Below are 19,392 nucleotides of genomic sequence, written 5' to 3'. Positions count from 1 at the left end.
TTTTTTTAGTTTTTTTGTTTGTTTTTTGTTTTTTTTTTTTTTAGAGATCGGTGTTGTAATGAGGATTTTTCTTCTGTGCTCTTATCTTTGGTTATTCTGTGCCCACTTCCAGCCTCCAGGTGGCAGTGACAATTTGTGGAACTTGGTCTCTGTGATTAAAGGACAGGATGACAGCTTGCTTCCTCAAAACTACTGCAAAGGAATGATGCATTTGAAACACCTGATTAAATTTAGAACAGTAAGTGAAGTAGACAGGGTGTCCAAATAAAATTGCCCATATTCACTATTAAAGTAAGAAAATTGTTGGTAGGCTGAAATAAACACTGAGAAGATAAAATAGTAAAACCAATAATGGAAATATGAATTATTTAAGAACAGGTTAAGATAGCCATAGTTTGTATAGATTGAATTCCATGAGTTAAGTTGGGACTCCGTGAAAAGTGTTATCTTTACCCTGTGGCCTTAGGAGGTCATAGCCTGTGGACGCTTGTGACTATTAATTATCTTGTGACTATTAATTATCTTGTGACTATTAATTATCTTGTGACTATTAATTATCTTGTGACTATTAATTATCTTGTGCCTGAAATACATATACATCATCATCAACAAAGCCTGACCTGAGGTTAAGAAAAAGCAATGGTTTACATATTTTTAATGAGATATCAATAGATCAGTCAGCAAGAAAATCATACTAGGTATCAGATTTGATGGTCCCTTTCATAAAAAGAGAATTCCTAACGAACAAATGATCCATACGAACGCCTGATCCATACTTTTCGAAAAGCACATTTGCTTTCTTACTATAGGAGCTGATGTGAACCACTAAGTTCACTTTCTTGGCGAGTAGTTTCATTTGGTGTGTCTTAGCACCACTGGCCTCTGGAATTCGGAATAACCTGCCCAGGGAAAGAGTTAGGACAGGAAGGATGGGGGCTTCTATTCTTTTTCTCAAATGAATTTTAGATATTTTACAATTGTGAGACAGCACCTCTTCCAAAGTACTCACTCTATGAGCTGGTCAAAACATTTCCAAAGACTATAACATTTTGCAGATAAAAGTATCGCTTGCAAACATTTAGCTTCCAATATTGCATGCTTTAAAAATATCTGCTCTCATACCCGTTCATCTATTTATAATTTTCCTTTTAGTCCGAAGCCCAAGAACTAACAACAATCAAGATGTCTAAATTTGGTGGTGGCATTGGTGCACCTACTAAGGAGAAAAAGCTGAAAGAAGCTGCTGAAATACACTTGAGACTAGGACAAATTCAGCGGTACTGTGAACTTATGGTCGAACTTGGAGAGGTAAAGTGTGTCTAACATAGCACCTCACATATTAGGGACATAGTTCCACATCATAGTTAACTATGCCACAGGTAATTACCGCTTGCCAAGCTCCTATCAGTTGAGGTTCCCAGGCTAGCAACATAGAAACCTAGGACCTACAAAAATCATAAATTTTGGTGCACAATTCAACCATCTCTGCTTGCTTTTCTTAGCCCTCCCGGCTATTCTCCATTATGATGAGGCTGGAGAGTTGCTGCTGACATCTTTTTCATGTATTTGTGTTGGCTGATAGGCTCAGAGCTCAGTCCCCGCCAGTAGTCACAACTAGATCCACCCTGGCCGAAAGAGACATTTTTAGTGGTGCATTTACTTCACCATGTGAAAAGGACTGCCACAAATTCTAAAGATGACTAAAGCAAAAAGCATGTGTACAAGTAAACTGTAGCACACAGGCTTCCTCTGGCTGGTGGGTACCATCTGAAAAGGGATAATAGAGACAAGAGACTGAGCCTCTCTTCTTGGACTTGGGTACTGGTTATGTGCTTGTACGAGTTTATTAGGGTTTTTTTGGGGTTTTTTTTTTTTTTTTTTTTTTTTTTTTTGCCTTTCTTTCAGATGTATTTTATTCCCTTGTAGTTCTTTTGGTTTGTTTGTTTTTAAAACAGGGTTTTTCTGTGAAGCTCTGGCTATCCTGGAAATCTCTCTATAGACCAAGCTGGCCTCGAACCCACAGTGATCTGCCTGCCTCTGCCTCCTGAGTGCTGGGAGTGAAGGTGTGTGCTACCACCGCCTGTCCCTTCTAGCTTGCTTCCCAGTGCTCACAGCCACTCTCATCTCCAGCTCCAGAGGATCTGACACCTTCTTCTGGCCTCTGTAGACACCCATGTTCATGTAGCCTACATTCACATAGACACACTCATATATAAATAAAATAAAAATCTATCTAAAGCAAAGGGAAATATAAACCACATAAGTAAAATTAAACATACAGTGGGTTAAAGTATATCAAAATACAATTTAACCCACCCTTTTATAACTTTAGATTTACTCATAGGTAAACAATGAATTGCAGATTGACCTAAAGTGATAAAATATCCTAATTATAACAAAGACACTTAAAAGTATTTAAAAGTAATGAAAATTTTTATTTGTCACATAGTGACAATTTGATTAACTGTTACATTTTCAACAGGGCCTTGAAAGTCGGGGTGATGAATGAATAAGTGAATTTGGGGAGAATGGTGCAATTCCTCACTGAGGTTTGCTTGTATCTGAGTTTACGTAATTTTAAACCATCTTAGCTCCAACCTGTTCTCAGCTGGGGATGTGTGGATGGGGCTGTATTCTTGTTCTGCCATGCATGTTCTGATGGGCTTAGTGATCCCTGACCTTTTGCTCGAATTCTTCAGGAAGCAGTGTTTATAAATACTTGTCACCACCACTTTAAGAACAGTTTCTAATTCAGCAAGCTTAATATTGTGGGATCAAGGAAGCATTTTACCTTTTCTCTTACAAGATTTGTTTATTTATTTTTATTGAAGCAGCTTTAGTGAATTCAAATTTCATCTAGATTCCAACTTCTGTTCTTCCATTCCCCCTACAATAAAGACATCTTTCTAGCAAAAACATATCTAAGGTATCTTTTTAGTACCCTGAGTAAATATGCAGCTTAAAAAAAATGATCTATCTAAAATTTAGCATATCACAGATACCCACATACATGAAACTGTATACACATAAATCAAAATACTTATTAATTTAAATTTTGACTTAAAAATTTTAAGTTAATTACCAGTCTTGTAGCCTTCGTTGCACTATATATCCCATTGTTTTGGAAAGCCTTAATTAAAATGAAATTTTCTTTTGTCTAGTGATATTTTGAAGTATTTTCTTTTCCAGTCCTTCTTAGACCTCAAACCCATATTTTGAAGTAACAATAATACTCCAGTTTTGATTTAATAATGAGCTTCTTCAAATTCTCTCCAACTTATAAAAACATAACTTGTTTTCATTTTAAATGAAGCAATGATGGTAAAAAAAATTTTTTACACAATAATTAACAGTATAAAAATGTGACATCTACTTAGTAAAAGAAACTGATTCCTTCTTTTTTAAGTTTATAGTTAGATTTCCCTGAAATAATAGAATTTAATGTACTTTATTTTACAGTATGTTGGTATTTATCTCCTTTGAACTGCACTAAATAGTTTACAATTATATACCTGATATTCCGATAATTTTAAAAGTTATTTATGATTAGCATAAATCTCTAAAAGGTCTATTTAGAATTATATCATATGTTCTAAATATGCATATTTCTATTCTTGTTCAATTTTGTAGTGGGACAAGGCCCTGTCAGTTGCCCCTGGAGTCTCTGTGAAGTACTGGAGGAAGTTAATGCAGAGGTAAAGCCAACAGTCTGTGTCCAAAGGGAGGTTTTAGGGTTATATGTTGACATAGAAAGTACATACAAAAATGGAAATAGTCCTTAATATTTCTTATATCTGTGTCACATTAAATAATAGAATGATTTTGTATCTGCAAGTATGATAATTAGATGACCCGGTTACAAATCATTTTAGTATTATGTTTATTCAGATTGATAATGAATGTGGCAGGAGGAAGTTTCTCCTTATCAATGGACAAGAACAAAGACCAGCAAATTACTGAATGTATATTCCTACTGCAGTATCAGTGGGAAGATTTCCTGAGGGACATCAAGAGCTTGTAAGATACTATTCTATGCACAATCGCAACTCTTTGAAGACACTAATTTCTGGCATTTTCCCCCATTAAGTCTAAGATAGTAAGTAAGGAGTACATTTTGACAAGATTTTCTTTTCTTCACATACATTACTTTCCTAGAGTTACTGTAACAAGTGGCCACTGGCTGGGTTGTATCTCATAATTCTTGAGGTCAAACATCCAGAATCAGCTTGTTGGCAGAGTTGCTTTAACACTGGAGACTCTGAAGGAGAATTTTCTGGTAGCTCCTGCAGTCTTCAGATCTACTAGTTAGTGACATGTCACTACCCTCACTGGCTTTATCCACTGTGTCTCTTTAGCTAAATTAATTTAAAAAATTCATACTGGAATATAGGCCTACCTTGTCCTAATGTGGTATAATCCGCTATTAATTTAGAAATATACATAGGAAAATATTGTATTTCTTTATACGAATGCATTCAAAGGTCCCACATGTTAAGAGTTAAGTGTGCCCTTTTTGGAACACGTTTATACTCAGAACGTATTCTATCTAATATGACATTCAGTAACTTTATTTTATCCCCATTATGTGTTAATCCCTGTGCTAAGCCAGTCAAGTAATATTAGGGAGTATTATTTTTCTTTTGCTACTATAAGAGAAATTTGAGAGTATCTTTTTCTTTTAAGACATGGTTGGGCTGGAGAGATGGCTCAGAGGTTAAGAGCACTGTCTGCTCTTCCAAAGGTCCTGAGTTCAAGTCCCAGCAACTAGATGGTGGCTCACAACCATCTATAATACGATCTGTTGCCCTCTTATGGCCTTCAGGTGTACATGCAAGCAGAACACTGTGCACATAATAAGTAAATAAATCTTAAAAAAAAAAAAAAAAAGACACGGTTTAGGAAAAATTCTGTTGCCAGTCATGCATGTAAATTAAAATTAACAAAGACTAAGCATGAGAGCTAGGAGGATGTATACAGTTTTCCATGGGGAAGTAGACTTTTACCTAGAATCCTGTCTTCTAGAAAAAGGATAAGTCAAGCTCCCAGAATGCCAGATCCCTTCTATATAGAGGACTACACTTAGGAACAATACCGTTCCCATGAATGCTTTATAAATTTAAGTTAATAGTAACTTATTTTACATAAAATACTGTTTTGCCTCAACAGTGAATGTCATCTAGGACCAAGGTATTGTCACTTGTTCATTGTTAATAGCAGATAAACTAAGCAGTATTTGGTATTTCGTGACTGTCATTGCACTTTTGTGGCATCTATTGCCATATTAGTATTTAAAGTAGTGTTTCTAATGATAGATATTTATAAGATAAATGTTGTCAAAGGCTTCAAATAGATTGTAAAAGAAGGCACATGGTATAGACTTGCATTTGTACTATTACTAATCATGAGAAACTAATGGAAGGCATTAGAAAACATGTTTCAGGCCCAATCAGTAGGGAAGAGGAACTAAATGATGCTATTGTATTGGGGTGCAGAGACCTAGGGTGAGTGGCTAGTGAGAAGGCAAAGGAAGTAAAGCCAACTGTTCTGGGGTTTCAGAACATCTAACTTGTGATTTTCTTGATCCTAAGACCAACAGAAGGCATTAAAGGGTTTTTAAAAACAGGCTAGGAAGTGACCAGTTCAAATTTCCATGTTGAAAACTCACATATGATGAAGGATACGGCAGGTTGGAGAAGGTCAGCAGCAGATATGGGAACAGCAGAGTGTCATCTGCTCCGTTTCCTCGGAATCTGGAGCCAAGAGTAGCACTGGGGTCTTACATGGAGATGGGAAAGAAGAAGAAGAAGAAAGGCAGACAAATGGAACTTACTTAATGAGCTGGGTTCAGTAGTAGACATGCTTGGGTTTTGTTTGCTACTTACTGAGATTTCAAACAAAGTAAAATACAAACAGAAACTTGCAAGTGCTTGAATTAAGTAGCAGTAAGACAATATTTTAAAGCTTCTGGCTAGCCTGAAGATTTCTGTGCTATTTTCATAACGATATAAGATAGACAATATTACTTCTTTAGTCCATACAATAAATTTGGACCACATAAGATTATTATTTTCCTTCGTAAAAGTTTAAAGGCCGAAAACTTTGGGCATTTAAGAGAAGAAGCAAGGTTAGAATACGTTGAGTAGGACAAGAGGAGAACTGAAGAAGCAGTTTGGAATGCAGAAAAATTTTCCAAGTATATTTATCTTCAAACACAGGCACCTGATCTTTTTTCTTCTATTTCTCAAATGTTAGTCAGTTGTTAGAGTGAATGCCTATAAAGCACAAAGCCCTGGAACTGATCACTGGTGAACTATACATTGAGTGCATGGCACATGTCTGTAATCCCAGCACTCTGGACATGGAAGCAGAAGAACACAAGTTCAGGATCATTCTCAGCTGTATAATGAGTTCAAGACTAGACTGGGATACATGCAACAATTTCTCCAAATAGATAGATGGTACCTAGATATATACATAGATGCATAGAAAAATAGATAGAGAGATAGATAAAGAGATAGATAGATAGATAGATAGATAGATAGATAGATAGATAGACTTAAAGTGTTCTAAGGGAAAATCAATAAAGTATTTTATAGAGCTTTTATTTGTATTCCATACATGATCTACTTTTAAATTATAACCTTACGCCTTTATGACACCAAGACATTTTAGGCATTTAAAAATATCAGTCTAGCTGCTGGGCGTGGTGTCACATGCCTGTAATCCCAGAACTCAAGAGGCAGAGGCAGGCGGATCACTGTGGATTCGAGGCCAGCCTGGTCTAAAAAGCCAGCGCTACACAGAGAAACCCTGTTTTGAAAAAAAAAAATCAGTCTAATTGAAAAACCTTAAAGATAATATTCCAATTAAATTTAGTGTAATAAAAGTAGTATTTATTTCCTTAGGAGAGCTGACCAATTAATTCAAGAAGATAAGGATGATGTCATTCCATACTGTATAGCCGTTGGTGATGTGAAAAAACTGGTCAATTTTTTTGTGTCCAGGGGTCAGCTCAAGGAAGCACTGCTTGTTGCACAGGTATGATCACATGAGCATGCCAGGTAAACACTTTAGGGGAAGGGGTGGATATGAGAAATGGGAAAAGCCATGTTGGTCAGCTTGCCTTCATGTGATGGAGAGTCAGAGATGGCTTCTTGTATTTAGTTCACTTTCCCAGCCTTCTCCCTCAACACTGTGCTCATGCTGTCCTAGTGTGTTCACACTGAATTCATTCTAGACTTTTTACTTAAACAATTGCATCTTGACTTGCAACCATCTCTGAGCCCTGAACATCTCGCTTCAAGTTTGAGCAGCTTTTGCTTTAACCAGTTACTTGGTGTTTTATGTCAGTACTCACAATGGAATTAACATTGTCCCTTTTTAAATTTTCAGCCTGTTTTTAAAACATACTCTTCAAACATGATTAAGTGTAATAGCTGGGGCCTGGGAGGATGGCTCAGTGTCAACAAGTGCTTTCCACACAAGCTCCACAACCTGAGTTTGATCCCTGAAAGTCACAAAATCCAGATGGCTGCTGCTGCTGTTGTTGTCCGTTTCTAAGCTCTCTTACTTTGAGGTGGGAAGCTGAGACAATGTAACCAGCAAGAAGCTAGAGTGTGCAGCCCAAAGACAGAAATTACAGAGAGACCAGCCATCAAATCAAAATGGAAGATAAGAACTGACATGCATGCCCATACACACACACACACACACACACACACACACACACACACACACACACCATAGTAAGTATTCATCTTTTAAAAAATAACCTGAAGAAAAAAAAAAAAGAAAAAAAGAAGTTGAAGTTGGTTATCCATAATTAGCTAATGGTTAATTAAATCTCCAATTGAATTCTAGGCTGCATGTGAGGGAAATATGCAAACTTTGCATGTTTCTACACCTAAGGGAACTTCATATTCTGATGATATCTACAAAGAAGACTTTAATGAGTGAGTGATATGCCTTTGTTTCCGGTCATTGTCATAGAGCTGTTTTCCCTCTGGAAGTGCTGAAGGTGAGGTAGTTCAGCCTTCTTTTGTGAAATGAGCACTTGCTATCTTGTGCTCAAATGTACTCCATACCATCATCTAGTTCCATGGCACTAATCCATCTCTAGGAATGAGAACTGTCAGGCAGGTAGACACAGCCTGCACACACTCATATAACTTCCAGGAGAAGAGCAATGGGTACACCTTAACTGCTTTAAAACGAGATCGAGATAGGTAGTGCAGTAGGACGTGCCTTTGTTCTAAACAGCGGAATTCACAATACCCAACACCTCTTGGCAACCCCCTTTGCCAGTGTTAGTGCCTAGAATGCCATTTATTTTTTTTAAGAAGAAATCAAATACTTGTTTGTAAAAAGTTACAACTTAAAATTTTGTAGTCGTTCAACCTTCTTAAATTATCTTGCTTATCTGTCTTCCCCATGAATCTTCTGTTGGTTCCTATTACTTTCCAGGACAGTATTATTTTTTTTAGGCTGTTCACCATGTAGCAAACAACTGTGAAATGATAAACAAGAGTTTCTTTCTGTGTCTTAGTTGCTGTCCTTTGCTCTTTTTCTTCTAAACTTGGCATTTGAGAGACGTGTACATGCCACATGGCATATATTAACTAAAAATTTTAAATGTCATTTCTACCTTGATTTTTCTAAAGTCAACCTGTAGAGCTTACAAATTGTCCAGTGCAGAACGATAGAAAATACAATCATGTGATTATCCAACCCTTTTCTGTTGACACTTTTAGGGATCAAGACTGGGAAAAGCTTTATCTCACACTTTCTGAAAGACTGATCTCTTGACTACAATCTTAAGTTGGGCTTTAATCTAAAACAAAGATGTAGAATGATCTATTTGTTCTCTGATTTTAAAGTAAGACATTAGTTCACATATATGATAGAATTACTAAGTGAATATTGAATAATTTTTTTTTCTTTCTAGACTCCTACACAAAGTCATACATGAGCTGGCAGAATGGTATTTTCAGGATGGCCGAGCTGTGTTGGCGGCATGCTGCCATCTTGCTGTAGATGATATTGAGGTACAATCCTTCAACCTGATGCCTATAGCTGAATAGCTCTCAGATATGTCATGGTGTTTGAGGTGGGAAAGATCAGATGGCATCTAGAGTTGCATACCTCCAAAATCTCCGCATGAATCAGCACAAATATATACTGTGCACTATGTGCATTCTTGTTTTATCTATTTTTCTTAGGATATATAGAAACAGGATAATATAAAAACAGCTTTTAAGAGTTTATGTTTTCTTCTGATGGAGACCAAATGACATGTTCAGGATACTGGACATGGGAGCAAAAGCATTTGGGAACATAGCTCATTGACAGAACACTTGATTAGCATGCATGAGCTCTGGGGTTCCATCACTACCATTGCAAAACGTGAACAATAACAAATTAAACTCTAAGCTGAATAGAAAGTTATATGTCTCATAGTCCAGTTTATCATCAGAAAACTGAAATTATTTTTGCGTAGGCACCTTATTGAGGTATTGTATTCAATATATTTAAGAAATTAGTATCCGGGCTAATATTAATTTATCTGCTTACGAGGTTGGGTGGGAATGACCGTTCCATCAAGCATCTATGTAACTGAAGGAACTTTTTTTTTTTTTTATTAACAAGCTGGGTATGGCATACTTGATCCGGGGGAATGAACTAGAGCTCGCAGTCTCGGTGGGCACGGTCCTAGGAGAGCCTGCAGCCCCAGCAACCCATTATGCCCTGCGATTACTGGCAAGGAAATGCATGATGATTCCAATGTGGTAAGAAACCTTTAACTGAAAAAGTAGTTTTGCAGTTATGGCATGTGCTTTAGGGCATTATAAACTAATTTTGAAAAGATAGTGTGGAGACTATATTATGGGTGACCGTATCTATCTATATCTATAATATTTATGTCATTTATGTATATTTATTTGAGATATCATGGTGGAAAAAATGTGACGGGAACAAAATCTATCATGACCCTTTCTGAGGTAGCCCAGTTGTAATTTTGTAATGTTTCCAGGTGTTAGCGCCTCATGAGGTAATAAATGTATATTTTTCAACATTATTAGGACCACCAGTTCCCACTTAAAACTTTTCACAACCACTCCTATTCTTGTCACATCTTTTGTCTTACTTTAATGCCAAGAAGCAGAATTCTTTTGGCTGAAATGTTAGAGCATCGATGTTCAAACTCTATACTTTGAAGAGGTTAAATGGAAAAAAAAAATGGTTAAATGGAAATCTAGGCCCAAGTCATTCTCCTTCACTTCTCCATCACCCTGTTCTTAGGCCAGACACTCTGTCTCTATGTAGGCACTTTTGGATAATATAGGATGCTGTCTTTTAATAGGTAATTATTACCTAAAAATCACTATAGAGTTTTTGTTTTGTTTCATTTTGAGGTTGGAGAGATGGCCTAGCAATAAAGAGTATTTTTCCTCTTATAGAAGACATGGGTTCAGTTCCCACCTCATGTGGCAAGCACCTTACAACTACCTCTAACTCCACTTCCAATGCCCCCTTCTCTGTGGGCGCCTGTACATGCATGGTACATACACTTATATTCAAACAGAAGCATTTACATAAAATCCAAACATAAATATAAATCTTCAGAATTTTACTTGGTCTTTCCCCAAAATACATAAGTCTTGGAAAGTTTCTAAACTTTTTGTGAGGACCTTGACCTTTTCTTAGTCCATGCTTCTTCTCATGAACAAACTTGTAAAATGGAGCTTTGTAGATGGCCATAGCAGATGATGATGATGATGACGATGATGATGACAATGACTATGATGACAAGACAGTGGTGGTGGTGGTGGTGGTGATGATGATGATGGTTTGGATGCAGCTAAAAGGTTTCATCTTTTACTGGGTGCCAAGCAATGGTCTAAATAGTTACATGTCATGAACAACTGGGTCCTGTAAAGCACATACTGTTTTGTCTGAGGACTCAGTGAATCATGATTGAAAGTAACAAGCCACCTATAAAGTCTAAAATATATCACTGCCTCATTGAAAAGAAGCTTTCTAAATTTTTCTCTTCCTTTTTTGGTCATCTTGCGCTTTGGTAGTATACTATGAATATCACCATAATTCAGAGTTTACTCATTTCTTATAGTGATTTGAGAGCACTCTCCACTACCAAAAAATATCAGCTGTCCTCTGAGAGTTTCGAATGATCCCCATCCCTGTCAAAAGCCTACAGCAATTAACTATGTAGTCTATTATGATTAGTCTAACCCCAAATCATTTATTTACAGATGTGGCTGACTCTATGCTGATAGCTATCATCTAATCTGAATGAAATGTGATATATATATGTGTGTGTGTGTGTGTGTATGTGTGTGTATTTCACACACATATAGACATATATACACATACAAGTAGCAATATATAAAGTGAGCAGGTTGTATTCTTGACTTTATGTATATATGTAACAACAAAGGAAAAAGAAGGCATGAATTTGAGAGAGGGAAAGGGAATATGATGGATTGTATTGAGAAAAAGGTATAATGATGTAATTTTTATTTCAAAACATAAAACAAAAATATTTTATACATTTGAAAAGAGAAAAATGCAAAGAAAAATGGATGCTAATTATTACGTTTTATCCAGGTCTTTAAAACTCTTTCAATGAGGTGATACCTGTCATATTTTCTTTTAACAAAAGCCGAGCTTCCAGCACCTGGTCATTTCTCCCCAGGTGTTCTTCCTTTTCATGACTAGAGGCCAGAAACCACCATAAAGTTCAAATTCTCGAAAATATTGTGCTAAGTATGAAACTTATACATAGCTACTGGAATCCCATAGATTAAAAATTAACAAACTTTATTTACTTTAAGTAAGCTAGTCATGATTTCACAATTCAAAGCAGTTCGTGCATTTTACATTTATTTATGCAGCTTTTTTTTTGCTCCATTTATGACATTTATGATGTTTGTCTAATATTTACATTTGATGTCTTTTCCCCAGCTTCCCGTCAGTTGCATACAGGTACTGTCTAGTTTTGTTCTTATTAAAATGTTATTTTAAAATTTCACATAATTTTAAGTATTATCTCCCTACTATTTTGTTTTACAGTATTCCAATTTGTATGGAATATATGTAATTTATATAATTTATAGCAAATAAAAACCTAACCATAGAACAATAAGAATAGCTTTTATAGCTCAAATATATGACTTTATACTTAAAAGTTGTACAGAAAATGAACTGACTACAGCTTTATACCATGTAAAAGTTAATTAACTCTGCTAAGCAAAATAACCTGCATCCAAATAATGGAACTTAGCTTTAAATGATTAATTTGGTCTATGTTTTGTTATGCACACACAGTAAGGTATTCAATTTGAAAGAAACAATGAAATAAACAATGAACATATTCAGCAGCCCTTGATTAATGCATTTGTATTTCAAGATACAGTTTATGGGAAGAAGTCAGGTCTGTTTGCCATTGTTGTGGGTTTTAATACAGTTTTAGTACAGCTAGTTTTAAAGAGTCAAATCAGAATGCAATTCTGTGTTCTCTAAGATACTGTCTTAAATGTGTTCTCACGGGGCAGGAATATGACTCAGCAGCTAAAAGTGTTTCTGGAAGCATGATGACCTGAGCTCTACCCCACAGCAGGAGTACACACACACAAATGCACACACACTTCCCCGTCTCTCTCTGACTCTGTATCTCTCATAGGCATATATTAATGCATAGGATAGTTAAAATGCATTATTAAATTTTGTTATTAGAAAGTACAATAATTCATACATCTTACAAAGAAGAGGTAAACTATTCTAATTTGGACTTTTAAAAAATTACCTGATCAATAATAATGATGACAATAATAATAATAATAATAATAATAATAATAATAATAAAGTTTTGAATGATATTATATTAAATTATTAATTGGCTAGGGACAAACAAACTGAAAAGTTACTGTAGTCTTTTTGTAGTTGATTATTAGTACATTTATAGTATCATCTATTCCTGGAATATTGCATTATTAAAATATTTTATGTAAAATTTTGTGAAAAACTACTAAAGTTATTTTTAATTCTAAAAACTTGAACATAAGCCTAACTCAAAAATGCTAATGTTTTAAGAGTTTGTGGTGTGTGGGTGTCTGTATGTGGTTGTGTGTACTTACTAAAATGCTAATGTTTTAAGAGTTTGTGGTCTGTGGGTGTCTGTATGTGGTTGTGTGTACTTACTAAAATTTTGGACTTGACAACAGGGTTACAGACAATCTCTATATTCTATATTCCTTATGTATTTGAAAGCACTTTTTGTATATTAAAGCTTAGTTGATCATATAAATAATTAAAAAGCCACTGTGAAAAGACTAACTTTAGAGTCCTTTGCCGCTCTATAAAGTATCCTTTAATACACTATGTAATCTATTGTATATTATTATATATTTAATATATTGTCTGTTCTAAAGGCATACCAAAATACATATTATTTTGAACCATGGAAAATTTGGTGTTTTCTGAGTTATAATGCATGAAACAAAGTTCTCACCTATTGCTTTGGGAAAACGTAGTCATAGAAAATACCTTTTGGGGCCGGAAAGGCTAGGTCACAACCAAGAAAATATCTTTTTAAAAATTGTATTTTCTTATTCACTTTACCTTCCTATTGCAGCCCCACCCTCCTCCCCTCCTGGTCCCACCCTTACACTCTATTTCCATTTACCCCTCCCTTTCTCCTCAGAAAAGGGGAGTGCTCATCCCCACCAACCCATCCTGACACATAGAAAATATCTTTTGGCACAATATTATTAAGTCCATGTCATTTTATTCTTGTAAATTGTAAGCAATTTTTTACACCGTTTGAAAGTTTAAAAATTATTTTAAAATATTTAATATATTTTAAACTATATTCCTTTCTTTGATTTTCTCCTAAACCTTAAAAAACAACAGAAGTCCAAAAAGTTAAAATAGTATTCTGCTAGGGTCAAAGTGCAGGCTACTAGAACTACTGTTAACAAGAATGACAGAGAGTTGAAGTGTGTTAGTTTTCACTTCACATTATGGTTTTCTACAAAATCCCATCTACAACTGCTTGGTCTGGTAGAGAAATATTCTCTAACAATAAAATTGAGTACTATAGTTGGAGAATTTAAGTTATGCAAACTTGGCATTTGGAAAGCTTTTGATAACACCCTCACCCTCTGCAGTGTGTTTTCTGTATCTTGTATTTGAAAGAGTGTGCTATAAATAACAAAATAGTAATTGTGCAGATGGATAAGCAAGGATGGTACAGTGCTTGAGTCTTCTTCTTTTGAAACACCTGTGAATCTTCTTTTGGATCATTTCCTCAGTGGAGTTTTCCCCTTTGTTGTACAAACAGGAATTTGGCAGCTGATCTTCTCCTGATGGTTCCTGAGAGTGAAGTAGATTTAGTGAAGCTCTGTGCCTTCTACCCAGGCTGCACTGAAGAAATAAATGATCTTCACAGGAAGGTAGCTGATGATGCATTACTGAATCCAGCCTGGAATGAAATGCTATAAGATTAGTAATTTTGAGTTCATTCAAATAGAAAGTCCTGCCCAAAATTAAGTAATTGCATGGTCTTTGGGGATACCTATTGACTCAACAAAAGTGATAACCAAAAGAAAGAATGTTTATTGAATTCTAGCTCAAGCCCTAATTGTCATGAAGAAAGGAAATTAACAAAAATAAGGAATAGAGACAAATTAAAGATAGAATGAGAATTTCAACTCCAGAAATCTAACCAACCCATAGTCCTTTCCACTGCTCTATTTGTATCTGAAGGTTTGTGTACACGTTGACACTGAATTTTAAGTTCTTTATTTGTGTGCTTTTGAATGTGAGTGCTCACATATGCATACATATACGCACACGTGCACACAAGGAGGTCACAGGTCACTATAGTCAGATATCTTCCTCTATTGCTCCCACCTTTTTGTTTTGAGAGTCGTTCCTGGGACATAGACTTTACTGGGTATCTAGACTGGCTGCAGGAAGCTTCCAGTTTCCATTTCTGCAGTGCTGGTATTACAAGGAAGACCGATGTGCTAGGCTTTCTTTCTTTCTTTTTTTATTTTTTAATATTTATTTATTTATTATACATACAATGTTTTGCCTGCGTGTACTCCTGTATGCCAGAAGAGGGCATGAGATCCCATTATAGATGGTTGTGAGCCACCATGTGGTTGCTGGGATGTGAACTTACGACCTTCAGAAGAGCAGCCAGTGCTGTTAACCTCTGAGCCATCTCTCCAGCCCCCATGCTAGGCTTTTGTACAAGTGCTGGAGACCCAAACTCACGACCACATGATTGCAAGGCATGCGCTTTATTGGCTGAGTGATCACTCCATCCCATTAACAGCTAAAAAAAAAAAAAAAAAAAAAAAAACCAAACCAACAACAACAAAAACAAAAAACCCAATGAATTTCATATGTATTCTTCAAATGAAATTTAACATTTATTTAATCAAAGACTACAGGGATCTAATTACTGGTGCTTAACAGAAGAGACTATTTATACAAATTAGAGTATATTTCTTATTTTTTAAAAAATCATGAGACTATTTTTGATCTGAGTACGTTTATAATGCACATGCATAAGGTTTCATTTTGAAAATAATGTAGATATTGTTAAAAGACATATACAAAAATATTGCAGTCATTGTGTTTGTCTATCTGTCTGTTAGTTAATTAGTTTGTTTGTTTGAAACAGGGTCTCAATATGTAGCTCTGGCTGTCCTTGAAACTCACTACGTAGATAAGATTGGCCTTACACTCACAGATATCCATCAGTCTCTTCCTCTTTAATGCTGGCATTAAAGGAGTGCACCACTATGCCTATCCAGAAGAAAACTACAGTTTCTTTAAGGGAAAAAAATATAGGCCATATTTCCTTATCCTTAACTGACAAAATAACAAACTTTTATTCCATTTTTTAAAATCTTAAGTTATTCCCAATTGGTAACACTCGCCATTTAGCAAATACTTACTATGTTAGCATAGATAGACCAAAAGTATGAAGAAGTGGGTGAGTGTAGATGTGTTCTGGAGTAAATGCGTGCCCATATCTGATGTTATAAATGTATTTATGAAAAAATTAATATGCAGTTCCAACAATAGTTGTGACATTATTGGAAATTTTCTACTCCTTGTATACTTTCTGTTATTTGAATTCCTGTCTAAAAATTTGCAATGGGCACCGTGTAGATAGGTTGGTGAGTAATGGTGCCTATTGTCAATTTTAGTGACCTGAATTCAATCCCTGTTTTCCACATGGTGGAAAAATGAATAAAATTGTGTATGCAAATTACCCTCTGACCTCTATATTTATTCCATGACTCACAAAATACACATACACAATAAACAAGTAAAAATATAATAAAAAGCCAAAGATAAACAAATTTTGAAATAAAAACAATCTGTGCTTTTATTTTTTGAAAGCACCACTTGAAGCTCTTAGTTTAAATTAGAGTGCCTGTGTAAAGAGGCAGCAGAATTTTTGTTTCTAGTCATCTTTATACGTGTTGTGTGTTTGGCTATGTGTTAACAGTCTCGGAGGCAAGAAATGCTCGTGTTTTCATGTAAGAATACAGAGAAAAAATGACTTCCCCACATTTAGACATTCTGGTTTATTTTAATCAGCAACAACAAAAATTTATTGTATGTGTTTATAGATTACAGTGTGACGTTTTGATACATTATCATCAGATTAACTTCCACACCCTTCACCTCTGAGGTAAAAACAAAACAAAAAAACAAAAATAAATAAATAAAATCCTTCAAGGTGTTTTGAAAGATACACTGTAATGACCTGAGCCCACCTGGCTGTACGACAGACAAAACATATTCCTCTCACCTGTGACTCTGAGCTGTAGTCAGTATGCTCAGCCTCGCCTCTCCCCGTGGGAATAGTAGGGCCAAGAGTAGCGCTCAACTAGTGTTCAGTGCACATTCTAAAAGATATGATCAGAATCTTGGATCAGAACTTGTCAGTTACTCTTCAGAAAACTAGTGATTGTAAAGTTGTTAATAACTCTGAAATTTTTCTAAGATATTAATAAAAATCAAAGTCAAACCACAGTCAAACGCAGTATTAACCTATTTGAGAAATTTCATGATAGGGCAGGAATTACTCTTGTACTCTAAAGTGTGAAATTTCAGGGACAGTCGCCTTTATTATTTTTATGCTTAATTTTTAATGCAAGTATAGTATCTATCCTTTCAAAGTTTCCAGTAGTTTAAATAATGATGGCAAAGTAATCATATATATGTGAAATAATATGAAACATAAATATATGAAATATATATATATATTTCAGTGTGCTCTTTGTTTTGTTTTGGTTTTGCTGAGCTACATTGGTAAGTACTGATTACAGTACTATGCTCAGAAAAATTTAGCTCTATGTCTTTATTATGTATTTGTGTGGTAAAAAAAAAATCACTAATTCATTAGGTAATAACCTCACCTTTATTCTTCTATCTTAAATATGTTTCCATTAATAATTTCATTTCAATATTTTTTGGCAATTTTAATAAGTGAAGTTGACAGAGATTGTGGCAACAATTGGTGTTTGTACTATAGCTTTTTTTCCCTGTAAATCTCAGTAACATCTTCTTTCAAAAAATTATTTCCTAGTGTAATCTACCACCAGTAGAAGAATGCATGCAGTTAGCGGAATCAGCCCGTGCAGATGGCAATGTGTTTGAAACCATAAAGTATTACTTACTGAGCCAGGAACCTGAACAGGCTCTTCCTATTGGTATTGACTTTGTGAAGGGTAAGTTTCTAGTTCTATTTGATCACGTAATATTTTCATTCATCTTGATGAATCTGTCTGAAAGGTCAAGCACAAGTCATCCTAAATTTCACAAGGAGATAGATTACTGATGTAAAACATGGTGTCGCTCCTGATTTTATGTTGTGTTATGTTATGGCACCTAGAGACAATTAATGGAACAAGAGTTTGTTATACAAAGTACAGAATTGCAATTAACTGACAAAGGGTTGATATTATAATTTTTAAATTTGGATGAACAAGTCTTGATGCTATAATTTAAAACACATTTTATTTGGTTTCGTTTTGCCAGGATGGCTCAGTACCTCAAACTGGACTGTAGATGCCATATACCCTGTGCTTGACCTCTTGAGTTACATCCGTACTGAAAAATTACTTTTGCATACATGCACTGAGTAAGTACTTTTCTTCAAGACATAAAAATAATAAGTGTAATATTTTAAATGACACTATCGGTTTTGGTATTCAAATCAAGAAATAGGATCATTTTAGGTAGCTGAACTTATAGACAAATTATACTTTTTATTATTACTTTTGTTATGACAGCAGTAACAAGAGTTGACAATAAAGCAACCTTGAAATGAATAGCATCTATTAGCAATACCTAGCATTTGTATGTTGATGTGTATGTGTGTATGTACTATCACTTCTACACACCTGCTCTAAGAAGCCTAATTGAAAACATCTAGATGGTTCTGGGACTGGAGTTCATAAGAAACTAATGGTCATATTTATCAATATCTATTCTATGTAAAAATTGTACTAAGCATAGATGAAAGAGATACAAGTGCTAGAAAGCAGAAAATGACACCATCTTTAAATTTAAGGACATGGGACGTGGGAATTTTTCATACAACTAAAGTCTTCAGAGATTTGAAGATAATTTGCAAAAGAGATGTTTAATAAAACAGCCTGGAAAACAGCCAAGTTCACCCTGCAGGATATAAAATTGGTTTTGCTGGTCCTTTCCTAGAGTCGACATAATGTGCCATAAGTTCCTAAATCTGATCAAAGGAATTATTCAGATAAATGACAAGAAGAAAAAGCCACACAGCCTCAGGGTGCAAGTCAACTATGAACAGCAGGACACACTTGCTTTGTGTGAGGACTCAGGTTCAGGTTCAAACATAAAAACACAAAAATGTTAAATATGTAAAATAATCAGATAAGAACTAAATGCTATTTAAACACATTTGTTTTAAACTATACTTTATGTTATATCATTAGTTCTGGAATAAGAATTATGAGTTAATTTTTAGCTAATGAATAAATCATTTCCTCCAATTATCCAAAATATTCTAACCATATTTTATAAGTTTCACCTATAAGAATATAAATATACATATTTAAATTATGTCAGAGAGTAATGTCCTCTGCTTCAAACTGTAAGGTTTAAAAATAAGTATATTCTCTTTCAGGGCTCGAAATGAATTACTCATATTATGCGGTTACATGGGTGCCTTACTGGCTATCAGAAGACAGTATCAAAGCATTGTTCCAGCACTTTATGAATACACGAGGTAAAAATAAAAATACTTTATTGAGAAGTTTCTCTTACTGAGATGATCTCTAAGGAGATCAGAGGCACTGGATGTAT

The 19,392-nt window shown here is 35.0% G+C and overlaps 1 protein-coding gene across 1 annotated transcript in view; it reads left to right on the top strand.

Annotated features, from left to right (window-relative positions):
- Wdr17 (WD repeat domain 17) overlaps positions 1–19,392 on the top strand; it is a 67,700-nt gene that overhangs the window by 39,016 nt on the left and 9,292 nt on the right. The window contains exons 16-27 of the mRNA XM_051169608.1: positions 113–238; positions 1,153–1,308; positions 3,631–3,695; positions 6,906–7,038; positions 7,861–7,952; positions 8,945–9,044; positions 9,646–9,785; positions 11,983–12,003; positions 14,336–14,471; positions 17,636–17,777; positions 18,088–18,190; positions 19,214–19,315. Of these exons, the coding sequence (XP_051025565.1) occupies positions 113–238; positions 1,153–1,308; positions 3,631–3,695; positions 6,906–7,038; positions 7,861–7,952; positions 8,945–9,044; positions 9,646–9,785; positions 11,983–12,003; positions 14,336–14,471; positions 17,636–17,777; positions 18,088–18,190; positions 19,214–19,315 (1,316 nt within the window). The remainder of the gene's footprint in view (positions 1–112; positions 239–1,152; positions 1,309–3,630; positions 3,696–6,905; positions 7,039–7,860; positions 7,953–8,944; positions 9,045–9,645; positions 9,786–11,982; positions 12,004–14,335; positions 14,472–17,635; positions 17,778–18,087; positions 18,191–19,213; positions 19,316–19,392) is intronic.

This window comes from Acomys russatus, chromosome 27 (genome assembly GCF_903995435.1).
Source record: "Acomys russatus chromosome 27, mAcoRus1.1, whole genome shotgun sequence".
Taxonomy (NCBI): domain Eukaryota; kingdom Metazoa; phylum Chordata; class Mammalia; order Rodentia; family Muridae; genus Acomys; species Acomys russatus.
Note: the sequence above shows the minus strand (reverse complement) of the source record. Positions and strands in the feature narration are given on the sequence as shown.